Source organism: Chaetodon auriga, chromosome 15, assembly GCF_051107435.1.
Source record: "Chaetodon auriga isolate fChaAug3 chromosome 15, fChaAug3.hap1, whole genome shotgun sequence".
In the NCBI taxonomy this organism is placed as follows: domain Eukaryota; kingdom Metazoa; phylum Chordata; class Actinopteri; order Chaetodontiformes; family Chaetodontidae; genus Chaetodon; species Chaetodon auriga.
This window is the reverse complement of record NC_135088.1, coordinates 18,838,879-18,857,704: the sequence shown is the minus strand read 5'-3', so window position 1 is coordinate 18,857,704 and position 18,826 is coordinate 18,838,879. Positions and strand designations below refer to the sequence as shown.

The 18,826-nt window shown below is 42.0% G+C and overlaps 1 protein-coding gene across 2 annotated transcripts in view; it reads left to right on the top strand.

The window, feature by feature from the left end:
* The first annotated feature begins 1,339 nt into the window (after nt 1–1,339).
* Nucleotides 1,340–18,826, top strand: part of uvrag (UV radiation resistance associated gene) — a 79,803-nt gene continuing 62,316 nt past the window's right edge. The window contains exons 1-7 of one of the 2 annotated variants that reach the window (XM_076751002.1): nt 1,340–1,643; nt 6,381–6,498; nt 6,643–6,677; nt 7,890–8,051; nt 8,604–8,678; nt 8,804–8,889; nt 15,519–15,624. In XM_076751002.1, the coding sequence (XP_076607117.1) occupies nt 1,542–1,643; nt 6,381–6,498; nt 6,643–6,677; nt 7,890–8,051; nt 8,604–8,678; nt 8,804–8,889; nt 15,519–15,624 (684 nt within the window). In that variant the 5' untranslated portion in view covers nt 1,340–1,541. The remainder of the gene's footprint in view (nt 1,644–6,380; nt 6,499–6,642; nt 6,678–7,889; nt 8,052–8,603; nt 8,679–8,803; nt 8,890–15,518; nt 15,625–18,826) is intronic. The other variant, XM_076751004.1, reaches the window with a different exon arrangement.

Below are 18,826 nucleotides of genomic sequence, written 5' to 3'. Positions count from 1 at the left end.
AAAGCAATCAATACTTTGTGTTAAGTTCATTGACCCTGTGCAAATCAAACTCCTCGAGGTTTCTGCTGCTGCCCCCTGATGGTGGCTCAATATTCTGCAGTTAGGGCTCAGACGATGAAGACTTACGAAATCAGTCATAGTGGAGTAAACCTATTACTGCTTAAATGTAGAGGGAGCTTTGTATCCAGTAGTGGTGGAAAGTGAAGCACATTTACTCAAGTTCTGTGCTTTAGTTCAATTCTAACATGCTTGTCATTGAGTACTTCCACATTATACTATTCAATACTTCTACATTTCAAACATAGCCATTATACTTTTACAACACTACATTCATCTGACATCTGTAGGTACATGCTAAATTGCAGTCACATTTTCCATGCAAAAAATACCATCAGTTTGTTATATGTGATAAGCTATTGCCTAATTGGATCGACCTGGACTGCAACGTTAACTACAACATTGCATTAAGTTAATGCATCAATAATAACAATCCAATAATGTAAGCCAGTAAAACACACACACACACACACACACACACACAGAGAGAGAGAGAGAGAGAGAGAGAGAGAGAGAGAGAGAGCCTGATATATCGTAATGCTGTGAATGGGGTCACTTGCATTAAGAGTACTTTTATTTTTTATTTCATTTTGCTCATAATACCTCTGTACTTTTACTTAAGTGTAACTTGGATGCAGGACCTCTACTTGCTATGGAATATTTTTACACTGTGGTACTGCTACTTTACTTAATTCAGAAAGTGTTCATACTTCTATCCTTGCCATCCAGGGGCCTCCTAGGTTTTTTTTTTTTCTTTCTTCTGCTGCTAAATGAGGAATAATTTAAGGTTACTGTGGTCTTGTGCACAGAAAGTCATTCCAAATAAGCAAAAGAATTCGGAGATTATTGATCAGATATTTCGCGCTCAGTAATGTCACTGAAGCTGACCCTTTTATCCACTGTTGGTTTATGGCTTGTTTGTTTACTTTGAGATCAATGACATAAGGTTGACGAGATGCCCTGGGAGAATCTGTACTATCAATCTGAATTGTTTTCGTCACTTTCTGTATTAGCTCTAATGAAAAATATCAGTGGGAAACGGCCTGGATGTCACCGTTTACTGTCACCCGCATGTCACGCTGTGCTATGCAACTTCCTCATATTTTGCAGCTTTGACAGATTTCAACGGACGCCCGCCCCATCTTGGAAGATAAACAGACAATACAACCAATAGTAACACGGCTTTTCCGTTTGAGGTACCGCCTTTACATGACATACGTGATTTTCAGCCAATCAGCAGCCTAGATGTCGCGCCTCCCAACCGGAGACGGATTTCCGAACCAAGTGTAGCAAAATAGCCTGTACTTTGTTTACGTCCCGTTGGTTAGCTGACAGCTGTTGTAGCACTTCACACACACAAGGAACCGTGTCTGCATGTCTCTGGCGGTTGCCTGGAGCTTCGTAAACTTTAAACAGAGCGTCCTGGATGTCGTGGATGGGATGTTTTGTTGAATGAGGGGGACCCGCTAGATGCCGACAGGAGGATGAACTCCATCACCGGTCGGGTTCTCGCCATCCCCGCCGCCTCTGTCAACTCTGGAGCTTCATCATCCCGAGCCTTGCATGTAGAGCTCACATCCCAGCAGGTAAATGCACAACCTCTGAGCTCATGTTACGACGAACTGCTTTCAGATGAAGTCAGAAAAACTTCGCCTCAGTCTGTTATGTACTAGTTTTCAACGCCTGTTACAACTGCTGCCTGGAGAAACACGACAGGCCTGTCAGGCTAGCTGCTTAGCTAGCAACTGTTAGCTTGCAGTTAGCTAGCTCACTGGACATTAGCTAATGGAAATGGAGTGACACCCTAGACACACTAAAACCAGCTAGGCTGTTGTTAGACGTTTTTAAGACCAATCTTTTCAGTGTGTTTTCCTGTTTTGAAAACACACCAGCAGTGTGTTTATATATCATTCTGCGTGTGTTTCTGTACGAAGCTAGTATGCTAATGCTAGTAGTAACTTAACGTTTTGTCGGCACTCAGGTGACAGCTCAGTTCAGGGGAAACATGGCATATGGCATTGCTGTGCTGTTAAATAGTTTCATACAGCTATTTTATTGCCATTTGGAAGTGTCTAGACTATGAACAACTTTTATTTATGCTTAGTTAGGCCGGGGGACTCTTTGGAAGCATTGTAAACTCATCTCCTTCCATTCATTCATTCGTTTGGAAACGACATGTAAAAGTTGGCGGTTGACAGTTCATTCGTTTGGGCAAACGTTACCGACCTCAGACTGTGACATCGATCTATCAAAGTCCCACACACACTAGATTGTAGTGAGAAGCAGGTTATCCACTTTATTAAATATTTTTATTAGGCTGAGAATCACATGCAGCTTTCTAAGCCAGCATCTGATCTGCTCACAGAAACGTGTATATGCAATCGGAGCTACAAACTTACATCACACCACCTCAGTCCACATCAAGTATCTCCAGGAGACAACACTTTGCAGTGTGTTGCTCCACACTCACAGCAGAGATGTGGAAATAAGTTTACTTTAGTAAACTGAAACTGTGAGTGCAGCTTATCTCACATTCATGATTAATATGTCTTGTCAAGCAGCAGCATGTTCTCATCAAGCTGTCCTGCTGGGTCTTGCATATTGTTGCAGTTCAAAATGTAAGTGTTGCTGACACAGCATGAAGTTCAGCTTTCCATCGGATTGGCCTTCTCTGCTCTGAATGGCTTGCTCAATACAGTAAGGCAGCTAAGCATGTACATTTGGAGAACACGATACTTTATATTGGGCCTACAATTTAATTTGTTCTAACACCAGTCAATGTAACTCTTTGATGCTGCTCTTTGACATGCTGTATGTTGTGTGGTCACATACTTAAAGCATTAACTGAGGAAACAACATTGTTATAATAACATTCCAACCTCGCTTGCTTACTAGTTGCTTGATACCGTGCACTTTAGCATGTAGCATATTGACTCTTTATTAGTCATTCTAAAGCACCTATTAATGCATGTTCTGCATAACAATATTCTACAACTACTAGGCCATTAACTCAGAGTTTTCACTCAATATCCTCCTAATTGCTGCTGGTTGATAGTAGGTAAGGAAGTTATTGTACATGAGTGCCGATCTTATTAGCCTAACCTTAACCCTGACTCTTAATCAACCTAACCCCCAGAATATGACATTAATGTGCTGTATAATGACTGAAAAAGTTCAAGTATGCTACTAATATGCATGCTAATAAGCAACTAGTTGGTGAATATGTGCGCCTTAATATAAAGTGTTACCTTGCAGTATAATGGCTTGGCAGCAAACATCTTGAAGGCAGAGATCTAAAACTAAAACTAAAACTGGGTAAGCAGAAAACATGTCCCTGTAGTTTGGGTGCACTAAAATTCATCAGCATTGTTACCTTTAGCTCTTCTCTTACATCATTGATCTGTGATCACATGAATATGATAAGGGCCGATGGGTGTGTGACCAGTGCACTTTGTATTACTGGTTGCATGCACATTTTGGTGATATGAACACTAAATCTTATTTTATAGCTGCACTTCACAAACTCATCAGATCAGTGCCTAAATGTCTTTCCAGATTTAATTGATTGACTTATTGACGTATTTTCTCACACCCTTCTCTAGCTCCATGATAAAACATGGTCCCAGCGACATCATTCTGCTGGCCCGCTGGCTCGCAGTTCCAAAAGATAGATTGAGAGCTAAACTCACGAGAGATGATTAATGTGGAAAGTTTTACTGAATGCTTGTAGCCTTTCTGAAACATAAACCTAGCATGAAAACTGTGATTGTTCATTAATGCAAGATGAAGCCAAACCTTTCAGAATGCAGCACTACAGATACCCAATGCAAAACAAAATGCAACACTCACACTGCGTATTGAAAGTACTTGCTCTGGTGTGGAGTTGTGTGATATGAAAACTGAATATCACTGCGTTGCTGACCCAATGCTTCGACTAGGGCTGAACAATCAATTGAACTCGCATACCACATCATACCATTATTAATGAAGCTCTGTGGTGCTACAGAGACGCCCAGTCACAAGTGTTGCGTTGAGTTCAGCTAGATTCACTGGTCTCAACCTCAGGAAAAGCAATTTCCTGCTATGGAGAAATTGTAATATAAAAACATGACATGTAGAGATTGATTTTTTTAATGTGTGAAAGTATTTTTAGATATTAAAATGTCTACTTGTGTGTAAAGTTTAATTTACAGTTGTTTGTGCAACATTAAAATTGAAGTTATCTGTTATTTTTTATTCCCAAAGGAAACATTAATGACCTAACTGATAGTATGCGGTAAATGTGGTTTTAAATATTGAATAGAATAGTCCCAATTATTCAAGATTGCCATAATTGGATAATCTCAGCTCTCAGTAACAATGGCGAGACTAGACAACCAAATAATTACAAATGACTGCTATCATCATAGAATATATTTTTGTGTGGTTTTCTATCAATGTATATATAACCACAAAGACCATGTAGAATAAAGCTCTTTATTATTATGTGTTTGGCTAAGGCAGTCATGACATTGTGACACCCAGAGTTGCAAAAAGCTTGCCAGGTCAGTCAGTATGTGTACTGTTTGCTCATGTTATATTTTGCCCAACCCAGATACTGTTCTTTGAGCCTCCAGCTGTTGGAGGCTTGTCTGTGTACATAAATGAAGGCTATGCATGGTGATAGGAATATCATACTCTCAGTTGCCAGTTTATTAGGCACGGGTAGCTGAAACAATGCTATATCAATAGGGGTAGACTACATATTAGAAATAGCTACCCGCAGCACCATAAACTGCAGCCTGTAGACGACAGACCATGAAGACCAAGAACACGTCTCTAAAATGCTTTCAACAAAAACCAGACATTATAACCTTCATGAATGCATGATTTGTTAAATTTAGTCAGTTTTGGTTAGTTTGTTCTTTCCAGTTTCTCAAGAAATGGATTGACTTTATGTTCGATTTACAGATGATTAATGGAATGCTTGTGACCTATTAATCACTTTGTCGCATACTGCCATCAGAAATCTTTTGGTCATATTACGACATGTGATCTTAACTTTGATCTTTCTCTGAGCTCGTAGGCTATTCATCATTTCTCTCTGCCTGTGGTCCACATTATCCCATTCTGAAATGTGCGCTGACATTTTTAAGGGGGGGTTAAAAGTCCCTTACAGAACAATCAGTGTTTTTGTTTCTGAGGCTCCTAATCTTGTAGGGAATCCCATGACTTAGATTTAGTCTCCGTGTGGCTGCAGGAGAGAGGCCCACCCCGCTGGTCGAGAGTGAAGTTGTGCTGTAGTGACGTGTTTGCCTGAGGTGGGAACTTACCAAATGGCATGTCTGTGCCTCTTGTGTTTCCAAACCCTGGCCTTTTCAGGCATCATTTATTTTACATCAAGATATTAGATTTTTACTGAGGTTGGCACCAGATTCTGAGAGGGAGATTCTTTTGAAGCAGATCTTTGAATTAATATTCAAACCATGCAGATGTATTGCAGATGTTAATAAATGATGGCTTTTCTGTAGTTGGCTTATTGTTATTTGAAGATTCTTTGATAAATCATTGTAGAGCTAAACATGTTGACAATTAGCTCATGTGACTAATGACTGACCATGCCTGACGAGTTAACTGGGGGTTTAAATCTACCATGAAGATGTCATGCCTCTATTATTTGAACTGCTGACATCTAGCAGGCTGTCACAGTTGCCTCTGTGCCTGGGAAACAACTGCTATTTTAGGCTGTTTGTATATACAACCCTGACTCCAAAAAAGCTTGTGATGCTGTGTAAAACATAAATAAAAACAGAACTCAATCATTCACAAACAAACTGTGTTTACAGATAGCAGTTTTCCAAAGTGTTCCTGAATCCATGTAGTAATATCCTTGATACAATCGGCATTCACAAAGTGGTGAACCTCGCTTCATCCTTGCTCGTGATCGACTGACCCTTTCCAGGATGCCCCTTTCATACCCAATCATGTTACTGTCACCTGTTACCAATGAACCTGTTTACCTGTGGAATGTTCCAAACAGGTGTTTTTGGAGCATTCCACAACTTTCCCAGTCTTTTGTTGCTCCTGTTCCAACTTGTTTGAAACATGTTGTTGTATCAAATTCTGATTATGATACTTAAATGGTCTCTATGTTAATCCCTTTTCAACTGTCCTGGGTCACAGTGAGCGTTCATTGTCTTCAGAACTGCCTACGTAGTATGTGCCATGCCAGCCACCATCACATGATCAGGATGAAACTGAATACAGCTCTGAGGTCTGTTTTTTGTTCTCAGTGTATCCTTATGTGCTCTCCATGTCTCTCTCTTCTTTCCTCTGCCAAACAGAGACGATTGCGTCATCTCCGGAGCATCGCAGCTAGAAACATTGTCAACAAGAATGGTTCCCCACTGCTCGACACTTACTTCACCCTCCACCTCTGTATAGGAGACCGTATATCTAGAGGTCAGTGTTAGCACCCACCCACACACACACGTTCCACCTTGTCATTCCTGGGGGTTGACAGGGGGTAACACTTCTTGGCCTGCTTTCTACAATCTTATGAGTGTTGTACCTTCTTTTAATCAGCGTTCTTTGATTCTTTTTCAGATTTCTACAAGAGTGAAGTCATCCGAGACTCACTGGTGAGTATGCTTACTTAAACATTCAAACTCCTTGTGTCTGCCTCTTGTCATAGGTTCAGGATGACATTGTTACCTGAGGACTGCTGCACCGTGTTAGTAGTGGCCATCATGTGCAGTATGATAATAAAGAAAGACAAACTTCTTGTATGTTACTAATATCTGCCAGTCACACGTTTAGCCACCTCTGGACTTGTTTCACTATAACCTTTCTTAAACTGGTTTTCAAACATCAAAGCTACAGTGACATGCTTACGGTATGTGCTTTTCCCTTATGCCAGTTTCTCTCTTGGTCTGTTAGTATCAGTCAGTCGTGTAAGTTACCCAGCTGTATGTATAATACAGATGCATCTCTGCACGAAGCTATAGAAGCAGCCAACGATAGCAAGCCATTACTGGTGGGCTCGCTGCCGAGTCATGAGCTGACCTAAGCTGCTTTCCAGGCGTACTGTTCAGAACCCTGAACAGACACACTCCATAATGCACCTCAGGAGTCATGACTCCTGTCATCTCTCAGCCCAACTTCCTCCTCTTGAATTTAACATCCTTGCTGACATTTGTTCTCGAGTATTCTTTCTTCTTCCCGTCATCATTTGTCTAGGGAAACGCTTCCTGTTGGTCTTCCTGTTTTCATTCTCACTGCTATGCCCCTGTGCTGCTTCCGCTGCTGGCTCTCACTAGTTCTGTTTTCTAACCCCCCCCCCCGGTGGATTGTACTTCTGCTTCTGCTTTTCCTGCCTGTCCTTGAAAGTGACCCAACGAGCAAGAGATTTTCTCTCTGACAGAGGGAAATGGGACATAATTGAATGATCTAAATGGCTACAGTGCTTTGTAGAACCAGTACTCAGTGCTGTCAGTCTGGAAATTCAAGGACAGCGAACAAACTTCAGGCTTTAAGGTTAATGTAGAACAGGATGATCCAATTACTTTACAGTGGACAGGGTTCACATTATGACATTGAATTTGACGGAGGTACCACACAGACTTTCTTCCAAACTCTTCAGTGTGCACATAAAAAAGATGAAAAAACCGTGACATACTTGTATTATCATTACTTGTTTGACATAAACAGTAGTTTGTTGGATTATCACTAATTTGAATAAATAATTGATTGGATTGATCAGCTGTTATGTCATTATATGTTAACGTATCGTCACATGTACTTTACATATGCTGATTGTCCTCACCAAGTGACTGTGAACGTGTTTTCGTCAGAATCCTACTTGGCGGAGCCTGGACTTTGGCATGCTGCCGGACCTTCTGGACACCTCAGTGTCTTGCTTCGTGGTGAGGATCTGGGGAGGACAGGAGGAACAGTTCCAGCTCCTCATTGAATGGAAGGTCAATCTGGATGGCCTCAGATACACAGGACAGCAGGTCAGCAACCACGCACATGAAATGATAACAACAAAATTTATTTGTACAACAGGCATCCCAGTGTGGCCAGAACTGTCCTCAGGCTACATAGGGAGATATAAATAGTGAGAGCAACAACAGTTTTTTCTATCCAATTCTCATCAAAACCAAGGCTGCATTACAGAAATTGTGAAGGGAACAAAATGTAATTTATGCAAGAGTCAGTATTTGCAGTTACGTTGCAATGCTGCTCACCTGAGTAATGATGTTAAAATGAGAAGAAATGTTTGCAGACATGTTGAATATTCAGTGATCTGCACACTTAGCAATAAGGGCTTAAACTTGTGAGAACTGTGAGGACTGAACATGAAAATTTTGTTTAGAAAAACAAGCCAAAGTAATTGTCAAATACTGCACATTAACTCAGTGTTATTGCTGTTCTTAAACAGTGAGACTGTTTTCAAAGCTCATAAACAGATAGCCCAGTCTCATTCACATAGACATGCCCGCTGTCCTTTGTTCTCTTGGTCTCAGTCCCTACAATGAGCCTTTACTGCCTCGCTTTGTCCACAGATTCGGTCCAGGAATCCAAATGAGATCATATTTGGATTGAATGATGGCTACTATGCAGCTGACTTTGATCATAAGGTACAGCCTTTTGTCCATTTTCCAGACCCTCTGCATCATAATGGAATACCCAGTCCTAATCGCATTAGCTTTATTTGGATACTGTTTGGCTTCTGCTCTGAAACACTGACATGTGGCTGTTGCAGGATCAGTCGGAGCGGAAGAAAAACAGCCTGCTTCAGGTTGACCAGAGTTCAGTCAGGAACTCCTACAGTGTTTTCTCTTTGCTCAGGTAAAATTCATGCTACGTAGCAGTATTACATCATATGATCATATCATTAGTACGCATCAAATTTATTATATCATAACAATGCAGCAACATATATACTTGTCCTCTATGGTATTTTCTCTCATGTTTAGTGGATTTGGAAGTACTTAAGATTGTTTTACAGTATATTTGAAAATTGTTTTAACTAGTATTTCTTCAAATAAATCTTTCATTTACTTTTTAAATTGGTCATATGATTAGACCTACTGCTATCATGGTTGTTGCATATTTGTCTTGGGCATTTGTATTCCAGCAGATGGTGCCACAGGAAAACCATCATTTTGACTCATTGTCACAGAAGCCCTGCTGGCCTTGCTATAAAGTCACTGCATGTAATCTACGCTGTGTTTCTGGGACATGATGGGACAGATATATGAAACATTTTAAGCAGTCTATCCGAATGAAGACGCCTTATCATTAGGCCATTGTCAGATTTGGTATTGGAATTTAAGTGCTGATGATGTTGACTGTTAAAATGGTTGCAATTCAACTTTAAACCACAAGAAGGAGACAGAGATTTGCTGAGTAAGTTGCTTTTTAGAAGGGGAACCCTGGTACAGTAATTAAGAGCTTGAGACGACACGAGGCTTTCCTGGCGTCTGTTGACAAACAGGGTTGTTTTTTTACTTTTATATTTAAATGTGGTAGGATGTAAACACGGCTTTCAGCGTCACTAGGGCTTCCCCTGAGGGAAGCCCGTTGTTAACCAAAGCCTAATCATTTAACAGTATAATTACATCCAGTTTTAACCAAATAAATGTATATCTGGAAGGTTAAAGTTAGACACTTTCAAAATAAGATAAGGATCCTGTCATTATGAGCATTATGAAGGCTTCCACCAACATTTTCCGACTATAACAATTAAATAGGGGGACATAAATGCGTCACAGGCCTTTGCTGTGTCAAAAAACGGAGTTATGCCAAAGTTGGCTGAACTTTAACAGCACTCCCTCATCAAGAAGTGGTCATGGTTTATGTTTATATGAGAGGATACATCGCCTCCCAGCAGCTCGCAGGAGAAAAGGCCCAGTTTGAATCATAACTTTTATGACCTCTGCTCTTGCTTCTTCTATTATTGCAGCTTTCTTCCACATCCTCTTCTTCTATCCACATCCAGTGGGACTCTGCAGAGTTTAACACAGTTACATTGATCCCCTCTTCCCACACACTGCTCTGCCTGCAGCTCCTCACCCCTGTCAGAGTTTTTCCTTGGCTCAGTGCACTCATACGCACATGGTTTATGATTATGTACTGTAGAATGATTCATCAGATACTGTACACTCCAGCAGGGATTATCCTCCCACCCCCCCATGGTACGTAACCATATATACCACTCAGTTGCTGACCTGCAGAGCTCTGCCTATTTCAAAGTGCATTAACTTTCTGAGGCATTCAGGTGGAGTGCTGCTTGGGGAACCGTACTTCGTGTTGAAATCTCTGCTTTCGTTATTGGCTCACTTACGTGGTTGCATATGTGTTCATAAATGATAAATAGCATCTACATTTATGCCGCTGGCACCATACGTTGACTTTTTCATCGAATAGTGGCGTGAAAATAGTTTTATCCTGTAGTTACCTGTGCCTCTTCCAGTGATTTTGGAATAAATATCTTTTTTTGTCCAGGAATAGTGATGTGTCTTCACAGTGGACACCCACAGTGTCAGATGTTCTCTCACCCAGCTCTCTCCCAGTCTGCCTTGGCCCAGTGCAGTGCTTTAATGGAAATGGATGAGAGCTGCTTTGCTAAGAATGCACTGGTCTTGATTAATGACAGTAATTTTTCAGCAGATTCACAGTCTGCTTTTCAAGCCTGACTCTAGCTGACAACACCCATCTTCTGTATGAGTAGCATAGTGATGCGGGCTAGCAAACACAACACGTCTCAGATGGAGAGATGAAGAGGGAGAGTACAGATCATCAATCAGCAAAGTCTTTCCTCTTTCAAAGAGTTTTCCAGGCTGAGATAGAGGCTTAGCCACATCCTATGTAGAGCTGGGCCCCTGTCTGAGTAGAAAGAAAGCCAAGAGGACAGTGATGAAGATGAACCAGCTGTTAAACAAAGTTGTTTTTCTTCCTTTTGTAGACACTATTAATAGAGGTTCGCGCATTTGTCAGCATCTCAAATCTGCTTGTCTTTGTTACCAGAGAAAGATTTGATGTGCGAGCAGTAAGGGAGGGAGGAAGGGGCCATCTTATATGGCCTCATGTGTTCTTGAATGTCACGTTCAAGTGCTGTGTAAGAGGAAGTACTTGAGTGGCCCCTCAGTTCTTACTCACAGCTCTATGAAAGCAAAGACTTATGCACATACTTTTAGATGTTCGTGCTTTTTAATAACAGCAAAACCAAACCACTGTTGATGCTGAATGTTGACATTTCAGGTACATTGTAACAGTGTTCCATGTTACAGATAGTAAACATCATTCTTGGACCACAATTTACACAATCCAGATTGAGCCTGTCTCAAACTGAACCTCTCTTTTCCCCATGATCACAGACATGCTTGTGTTTCTGGGTTTTGCTTTTGTATGTTCCTCTGTGAAGTATGCATTTCTGTACAGTATGTGTGGAACATATGCAGTTCACAGTGGTGGTGAAGCTCTGTGGGGGGGCTCTCATGCCCCCAGAGACTGTTGAGGTGATAATGCTTTCCTGCAGGCAGCCCCTGAGGTCTGCTCACCTGCTGGTTGGACGCTGCAGCCGCAGCTTTCAGCCACTGGACATTACTTTGTTCCTGCATTCACCAGGCAGCTGGATCTGAGTCTATAGCTGACCTTCAGGTCTCAACCAGCAGAAACCAGACTAAAGAAACAAGCTGACTGCCTGAGCTTTAAATCACCATGGACGTATAGATGTGGATACTCTTGTTTTCTTTTCACACCTCTGGAGTGGACTGGTGTGGCAGAATTGAAACATACTGTGGCAGTGGGCCAACAACATATTTTTTCAATTAGATTACATTCTCTCAAGGCTAAGACCTCAGACATGCATTTTGTCCAGCATTTCATCCCTCCATTCTCACTACATGCCGAATTCTTTCCTGTTCTCTTAATTTTTCCCTCACTGTGCTGCTGTTGTTATCTCAGCTTGTTGATGTAGGATTCATTCCTCTCACCTCTAAAATTATACCCCAACTTAAAACTGCTAAGCCTTAGCCTGTCTTGTGTCTTGTGTTTTCTGGCTTCTCAAACAAAAGAAAATGCGCTGTGACTAATAGAACTTTATATATGAGGTTTTTGTACATAAAACACTTCTTTGCAGCTAAGCCTTTTCATTGTTTATGTGGCTTACTACGCCAGCAGCTTAAGTAACCATGACTAGCAGTTTGAGATTTTTAAGTGTAAGACAAGGCCAAGGAACTTACATGCGTGACTGGGGATCCAAATTTCTATAATTATATACAGAGTGCATGACCCCTTTTTGACCCTTTTGAAATATTTTTCCTCAGGATCTCTTTGGCTTCCCTGCATCTCTGTTGTAGCTGTCATGTAAACATGGCTTTTAGCAACTCAGATCCCAGCAAAAAAGCCATCAGCCTGGAGGAGTAGAAGAGTACATGCAGGCAAAGAAACTCCAGTAATCTTATCTTCCATTCCATGTAGATGGAGACAATCATGTTGAAGTGAGGTGACCAGCGAGTGGTTAAATGTGTTGACATTCTTTGGCAATGAGATACAGACAGAATTTAGAAGTGTTGTTTGTTGTGATTTTTCTATTGTGTTGCTGTGTGTTTTGTCCCTGGTGTGACAGTGGGACATTATCCTCAATTTGTTGTCACAAAATGTCTCAGAGCTTATTTTGAATGGCTTAATGGGCTGCCTTGTTCACCCAGTGGTGTTGGGTTATGGTTGCTGGAAATGAATTCAGTACAGTCATTAGTCCTTGGGCTTGCATCAGATGCAGCTGCATTGGGCACACTTGTGTGTGATGAACAGCTGGAAGACTGGTCAGGCCACACAGTATTCAACGTATTTCGAGCACTGCTTAGGTAAGGGGAAGCAGCCGTTGTATTTGTCGATAATTCACCTGATTTGAATGACAGCAGAGCACCGTGCAATATTGCCTGTCTGGTTTGCTAGATCGTATCTTTTGCGTGCACCTCTCACTCTTCCTTTCTCTGTCAAACACAAAAGGTTTTGTAGTTGAGTGAGAGTATTTCTTATGGTTTCATGTGACCAACTTCAGCTGTTGCTCAGTTATATGAATTAGCATCTCATCATTCAAACCTCCCTGTTTAAGAAACAGCGCTACATGAGGCCTTCTTCATGTTTCCCTCTTAGTTTCTCTGAGAACAACAACAACGTACTCCCTGGAGTCTTCTTCAGGTCTTTCTCTGGCTTATCTGTGTGAGCCAGTTGACACATCTGCGTTCGCTGATTCCTTCTCAGCTCTGATTGCAAAATTGTGGATTCTGGGATTCTGAATCACAACACAGCATGTAAACCATGGTAAATATTTATTTCAAGATAATCAGAAAGGTAAATGAACGGAACACGGGAGAACTCGGTCAGAGGGGCTGCCAAGTCTTGCTGCCCTCCAACCACATTGAAAGGACTTTAAGAAAGTGTGGAAGGTCATCAGGTCTGGCCATTTGTGTTTATTTGATTATAAATCTTAACATTTACCATTTTATTTTTGTGTTTTTGCTAAACTCAAAAGCCCCTATTAAAGATTTTCTACAAGATTCCCTCTGTTTATCAAAAAATCAGTACGTTTCAAAAGCACTAGTTTCATCTGACACCCCTGCAGGATCTAGTGCCACGGTCAAAGGAGAAAATGTTATTGTTTTTCTGATGTTTATCGCCATCAAGGGTTGAATGCACAGGAGCAGTCATAACTTCCTGCAAATCCCCTGTGGCAGAGTTGTAAGTTACCTCTCGTGCCTTGGGAAAAGGAAAGTTGTCATGGCTGGTGAGAAGGCGTTCTCTGGACAGTTGCCCAGCGATTAAACTGCTGCCCCAATGAAGGTGAATGTTGGGACCCCCACCCCACCCCCCCACCCCCTGCTGGTCTATAGGCTGTGATAGAGCCTGATGGGCAGGCGTAAGGCCAAGACTCAGGCAATGATAAGGGGGCAGACATGCGTGAAAAGGAGAGAGGAGATAACTGTTCTCACCTGGGGGAAAAGTCCGTATCAGATGCTACCATCGCAATCACCTAAACAGATGAAGCTGTCAAAACAGATTTGCCCTGATGTTCCAAAGGACTATCTCCAACTGTTATCGCTGTCACCTCAGACAGATTAAAAAATGGGGCCAGAAAGTATGAAATGATTTTGCTGTCGGACTCCGTCATAGACATGATTTTTTTCCAGGTTTTGTTGTCAGAAAGAGGTAATCGTACCTAGAGTGACTGCGAGTTTCATAACAAAAAAAGCCCCATAGGATTTGTAAAATGACCCCACCAAGCTGGAAGCCTGTTAAAAAGAGCCTCTTACGCTTAAATCCCTTCAAGGCGAGGCAATTTCTTGAAGCCAGTGCATGCCTAAAGGAAACCCTATTCACATCACCATTATGACCTACACCACAGGGTTAGGAGGCAAAGAAACGTGCTAACAAGAGCTAATTCCATCTTTATTTGGGCCCCAGACAGTTGAGCCATCCAGTATCCACCAAGAAGGAAAGGTAATCATTACTGTGCAGTCCAACTCTCATGGCATATGAATGGCATTGAGACATTTAGTGAGAAATGAATGATCTAACACCACTCTGACAGTATGATTGCTTATTGCAAGTTCCCCCTTTTGTCGGCCCTTTGTAATTCATTCCCAACATGTGGGATTGTTGTCTGTAGCTGGCTTGTTGGGGGTCCCTTGGGTTGCATTGAAGCGGGGGTTGTCTCTCTTTCTATGGGCTCTGGACTTGAAGAAAGCATTCTTGGAAGTTAATTATCCCTGTGATAGATGGTCTAAATAATCCGCTAGCTTGTCATTTGTGCACTGATGTTACTGTTCCTGATTTCAGTGATGACAGTGACATGGGACTTGAAGTAAGGCATCCATCTTTGTGGTTTCAATTCATTAGTTGGCCTTTAAACAGTTTTCTTTGCTTTCTGGGACTGGTTCTGGTTCAGGTCTAGCACACAACATTTGACCTCATATTGTGGCTAGATTATTAGAAAATAATAGTGATTAAACTTTTGTTGTGCTATTTGTGGTTTGTGGTATTCAAGAATTTGATCAGTCTGGTCTAATGAACTGTAGACTTTTATTATTAGGAATGTTCTCAATATTGTTCTTGTCCTTTGTTTAATCTTAAAAGTCCACCTTTGTGCTTTAAGAGAATCAGCAGTCATGGCTGGAACAATGAAGTTCAACCCCAGTAAATCAGAAAAAGAAACAGGGAGGCATAACAAACACACTGCACAATGACTCTTCCACATGGGGACAATCAAAATTCACGGTGCTCTCCAAACAGTCACTGTAAACATCCAAGCTAAATGAAATGAATTGCTGGTGTAGTCATAGCAGTGACGCAGCCAGTCACTTTGGGGGCCTCATGGAAGCACGGTTTCAACATGGGGTTGTTTTTGTGGTCCAGTGTGTGGTTATGAACAATGATCTAGATGGTGACTTTGTGCTCGTCTCCTCTCGCAGACTTCACACAGCCCAGAGAGCCATCAAGCAGACCCAGGTGACAGTGCAGAAGATTGGGAAGGAGATCGAGGAAAAGCTAAGGACGACAGCGACCTGCACAGAGCGGGTGAGCACAGCACCCATCAGCAGCATTTTCCAACTCATCAGCAACCTTATCTTTAAATCAACAGCAGTGTTAAGACAGCTTATTTTGAGTAGTAGGCAGTAGTGTTTCATCAGCTTATGTTATTATAGAAGTGCATAAAAATGAGTTGAATTTCATGTTTTGAGAAATATATTAAGATGAGAGTTGATGTGTTCAAGAACTGTTCATTAGCACCAGAGAGCAGTAACTGCTGTGATCAGCAATTGGTTCCTACTCTAGTAATAAACATCAGCAGATTGTATTGATGCTAAACACTTAAAAGAATTTAAGAGATTTTATCACCCAAATCCTCAGATGTAATTGTAATGTGAGATGTAATGATACTCTTTGGGCAGGTATTGCATCTTTTTGTTTTGATGGCTCTAGTGAGAAGTGAAGAGGCAATATCCCACCTGCCTAAGTGATAATGCTTTGACCACAATCCACTGTTTATGTTTCCACCTCCTGTCATATCCTCGAGTAGGATTCACAGCAAAACCAAGAAAGCATATTTAACATTTTTGGAATTGGCAGCCACACAGCTGTGAAAACTGGGCACTGATCCCAGGTTTGACATTGTGTTTATTGTAAACATTCACTTTAAAAGCCCCGAGGCAGTGACACTGTGGTGTTTTTATTCTCCAGGTAGACTTGCCTTTTGAAAAAGCCTTTTTCTGGTCACAGGATTACATACCTCGCATGCCAAAATTCATTTTGGGTAGTTGGAGATATTTTTGTGTCCACCCATTGTTTCAAATGTGTGTGTCTGTGAGTGTGTCTGTGAGTGTGTGTGTGTGTGTGTCTGTGTCTGTGTGTGTGTGTGTGTGTGTGTGTGTGTGTGTGTGTGTGTGTGTGTGTGTGCATGCTTGCTTTTGCCCAGGTACCAAATTTAAAGGTTTTGAGTGTCTCTTCAGACCACTGTTACAGCTGTTGCTTTCCATCATGTTCTCCATTGGCTTTGGATATAGCTCATTTTTTTCTTTCCTTCCCCAGACCTTCACCCTCGCTATTTAAGTAGCTCCACTATAGCCTTCTCAAGCCTTCCCACAAAAACATTGAGGCTCCATTCTTTTGCCACAAAGGGTCCCTTTCAAAAACTTGCCTCTGATATTTCCCCCTCAGTGAAACATTCCTTAAAAGCCTTTTCAGAGCTCACATCAGCTAATAAATCACATAATCCTCGTCCTCTACCTTTCTGTAAAACCCGGCAACTTGTAGTGAGTGGAGCATTGTGTGGTTCTTCTAAGGGTTTCCCTCTTTGCCTTTGGAGAGCTCTGTACTATCCTTCTGTGCGCGTCATAGTGAGTATGGATCAAAGGGGGACAGAGTGGAGGCCACCAACCTCAGCGCATGGCCCTTTCACCCTCTCACCCACACCCTGCCATTAATCTGCTGCTGCCCCCCACGCCTGCTGCTTATTTACTCAGCTGACCCACTGCTGTTTGATGTTCAGAAGGAGTCAGACAGGCCCTGGTGATGGGTTACAGTCTCTCTCTCTCTCTCTCTCTCTCTCTCTCTCTCTCTCTCTCTCTCACACACACACACACACACACACACTGACATGGCTGTGACCTGCTTGTCAACTGTGCCGCTCAGTGAAAGTGTAGGAGTCTCATGGTTCGTGCCAAAGCCAGTGGTGGTTAACATGCAAGCATCAGGGTGCGACACATTGGAGAGATGGAGGCTCTATCAGTCTTCTCTCTGCCGCTGATACCCCTCTGTTTTTGCCACAAAGCCCTCAGAAATCTTCAAGAAGAAGCATATCTGTGTTTCCTCTGATCCAGGCCACGATCACTATCTAAGTGTGTGTGTGTGTGTGTGTGTGTGTGTGAGTGTGTGAGATGCCACAGTTCTTGCAAACTACAGGATGAATAACAAGGCCGATTCTCTGTTATCCTGCCAACAAGCTCACTCCCTCCCAACTCTCCTGGAGACGCAACAGAGAATGATATGCGTTCGTTCTCTGTTGCACCTCCATGATTTTCTCTTCCAACTCATATTACACGTGCATTTCTTACTCATCATCCACATAGACCCCAAAACATCGCCTCTTAAATCTTTCTTGGCACTTTTTGAAGTTGCCCAATGTATCATTATTCATTGTATGTTTCTCCTCAGTCCAATCCCTCTCCTTCATCTACTGTATACCACCTCCACATCCATCAGTCCACGAATCCCTCGTGCTGTTCCTCATTAGATGGTTGGCCCAGTGCAGCCCCCCCCCCCCCCCACCAGATAGAGATATGAAGCCTGATGAAGGGACACCACATAGAGGGCAACATGTTGACTAATGGCCTGCACTCTGATGCTGCTGCTGGTCAGGGTGCATGTGGCGAGAGAGACGCCAGCGGAGAGTTGTGGGTGCAGAGGCAAAGACAGACACTCATCTGGAGTTGATGGGTTTTATTAAGGTCTCTCTGTTTTGATAAAAGAAACAGCAGCAACTGGTTGGAACATGTTATCCCGTACACCTGGAAGAACACACACCTTTTTATACAGCAGAAATTGCCATATGAGTAAATGCACAGGTGTGATTAATGACAATGATTATGGTGCTATTTCATTTAAGTTTACAAGCAAGCGATTCTAATGATCAAGAATGTTTAAAAGGCATTATTCACAGCAGACATTTTAACTAGTTATAGTAGGAAAAGCACAGGTGTTATTAATAACATTAGCAATGGTGCTGTTGTATTCAAGTATCCCATTAAGTCATGTCAGTGAGCCAGCATACACAATACCAGGATCCTGAAACTGAAGCAGCTAAATGGAATTCAGCTACCACTGAATGTATTCATTACCGCTGTCTGCTTTTCTAGGTATGACATTTTAAAAGGTCTGCTGTCGATAAAAGAATGAAGGCAAAATAAAAAGACACAATACCAAATTATAACAGACGAGTCTGATGTGTGTTGAGGTGTGACTGGATATTTTGTGGCAGCCTGGTGTCATTAGCCGGCAGTCTGATGAAGGTAAGCGCAGTGGACAGCTGCACATAATGACACTGTGCTCTGGTATGGCATTTCTCAAATTAGGGGCTGCAGAGTATCGATATGTGTGTCCTGCTGCCTTCAGATGGCTGTTGGGATTTAATGAACTGAAGAAGGTTGACATGCATTGTGAATCAGATATTGTAACAGATACAGTGAGAATCACTCAAATTATAGATTAGATAAATGCAACC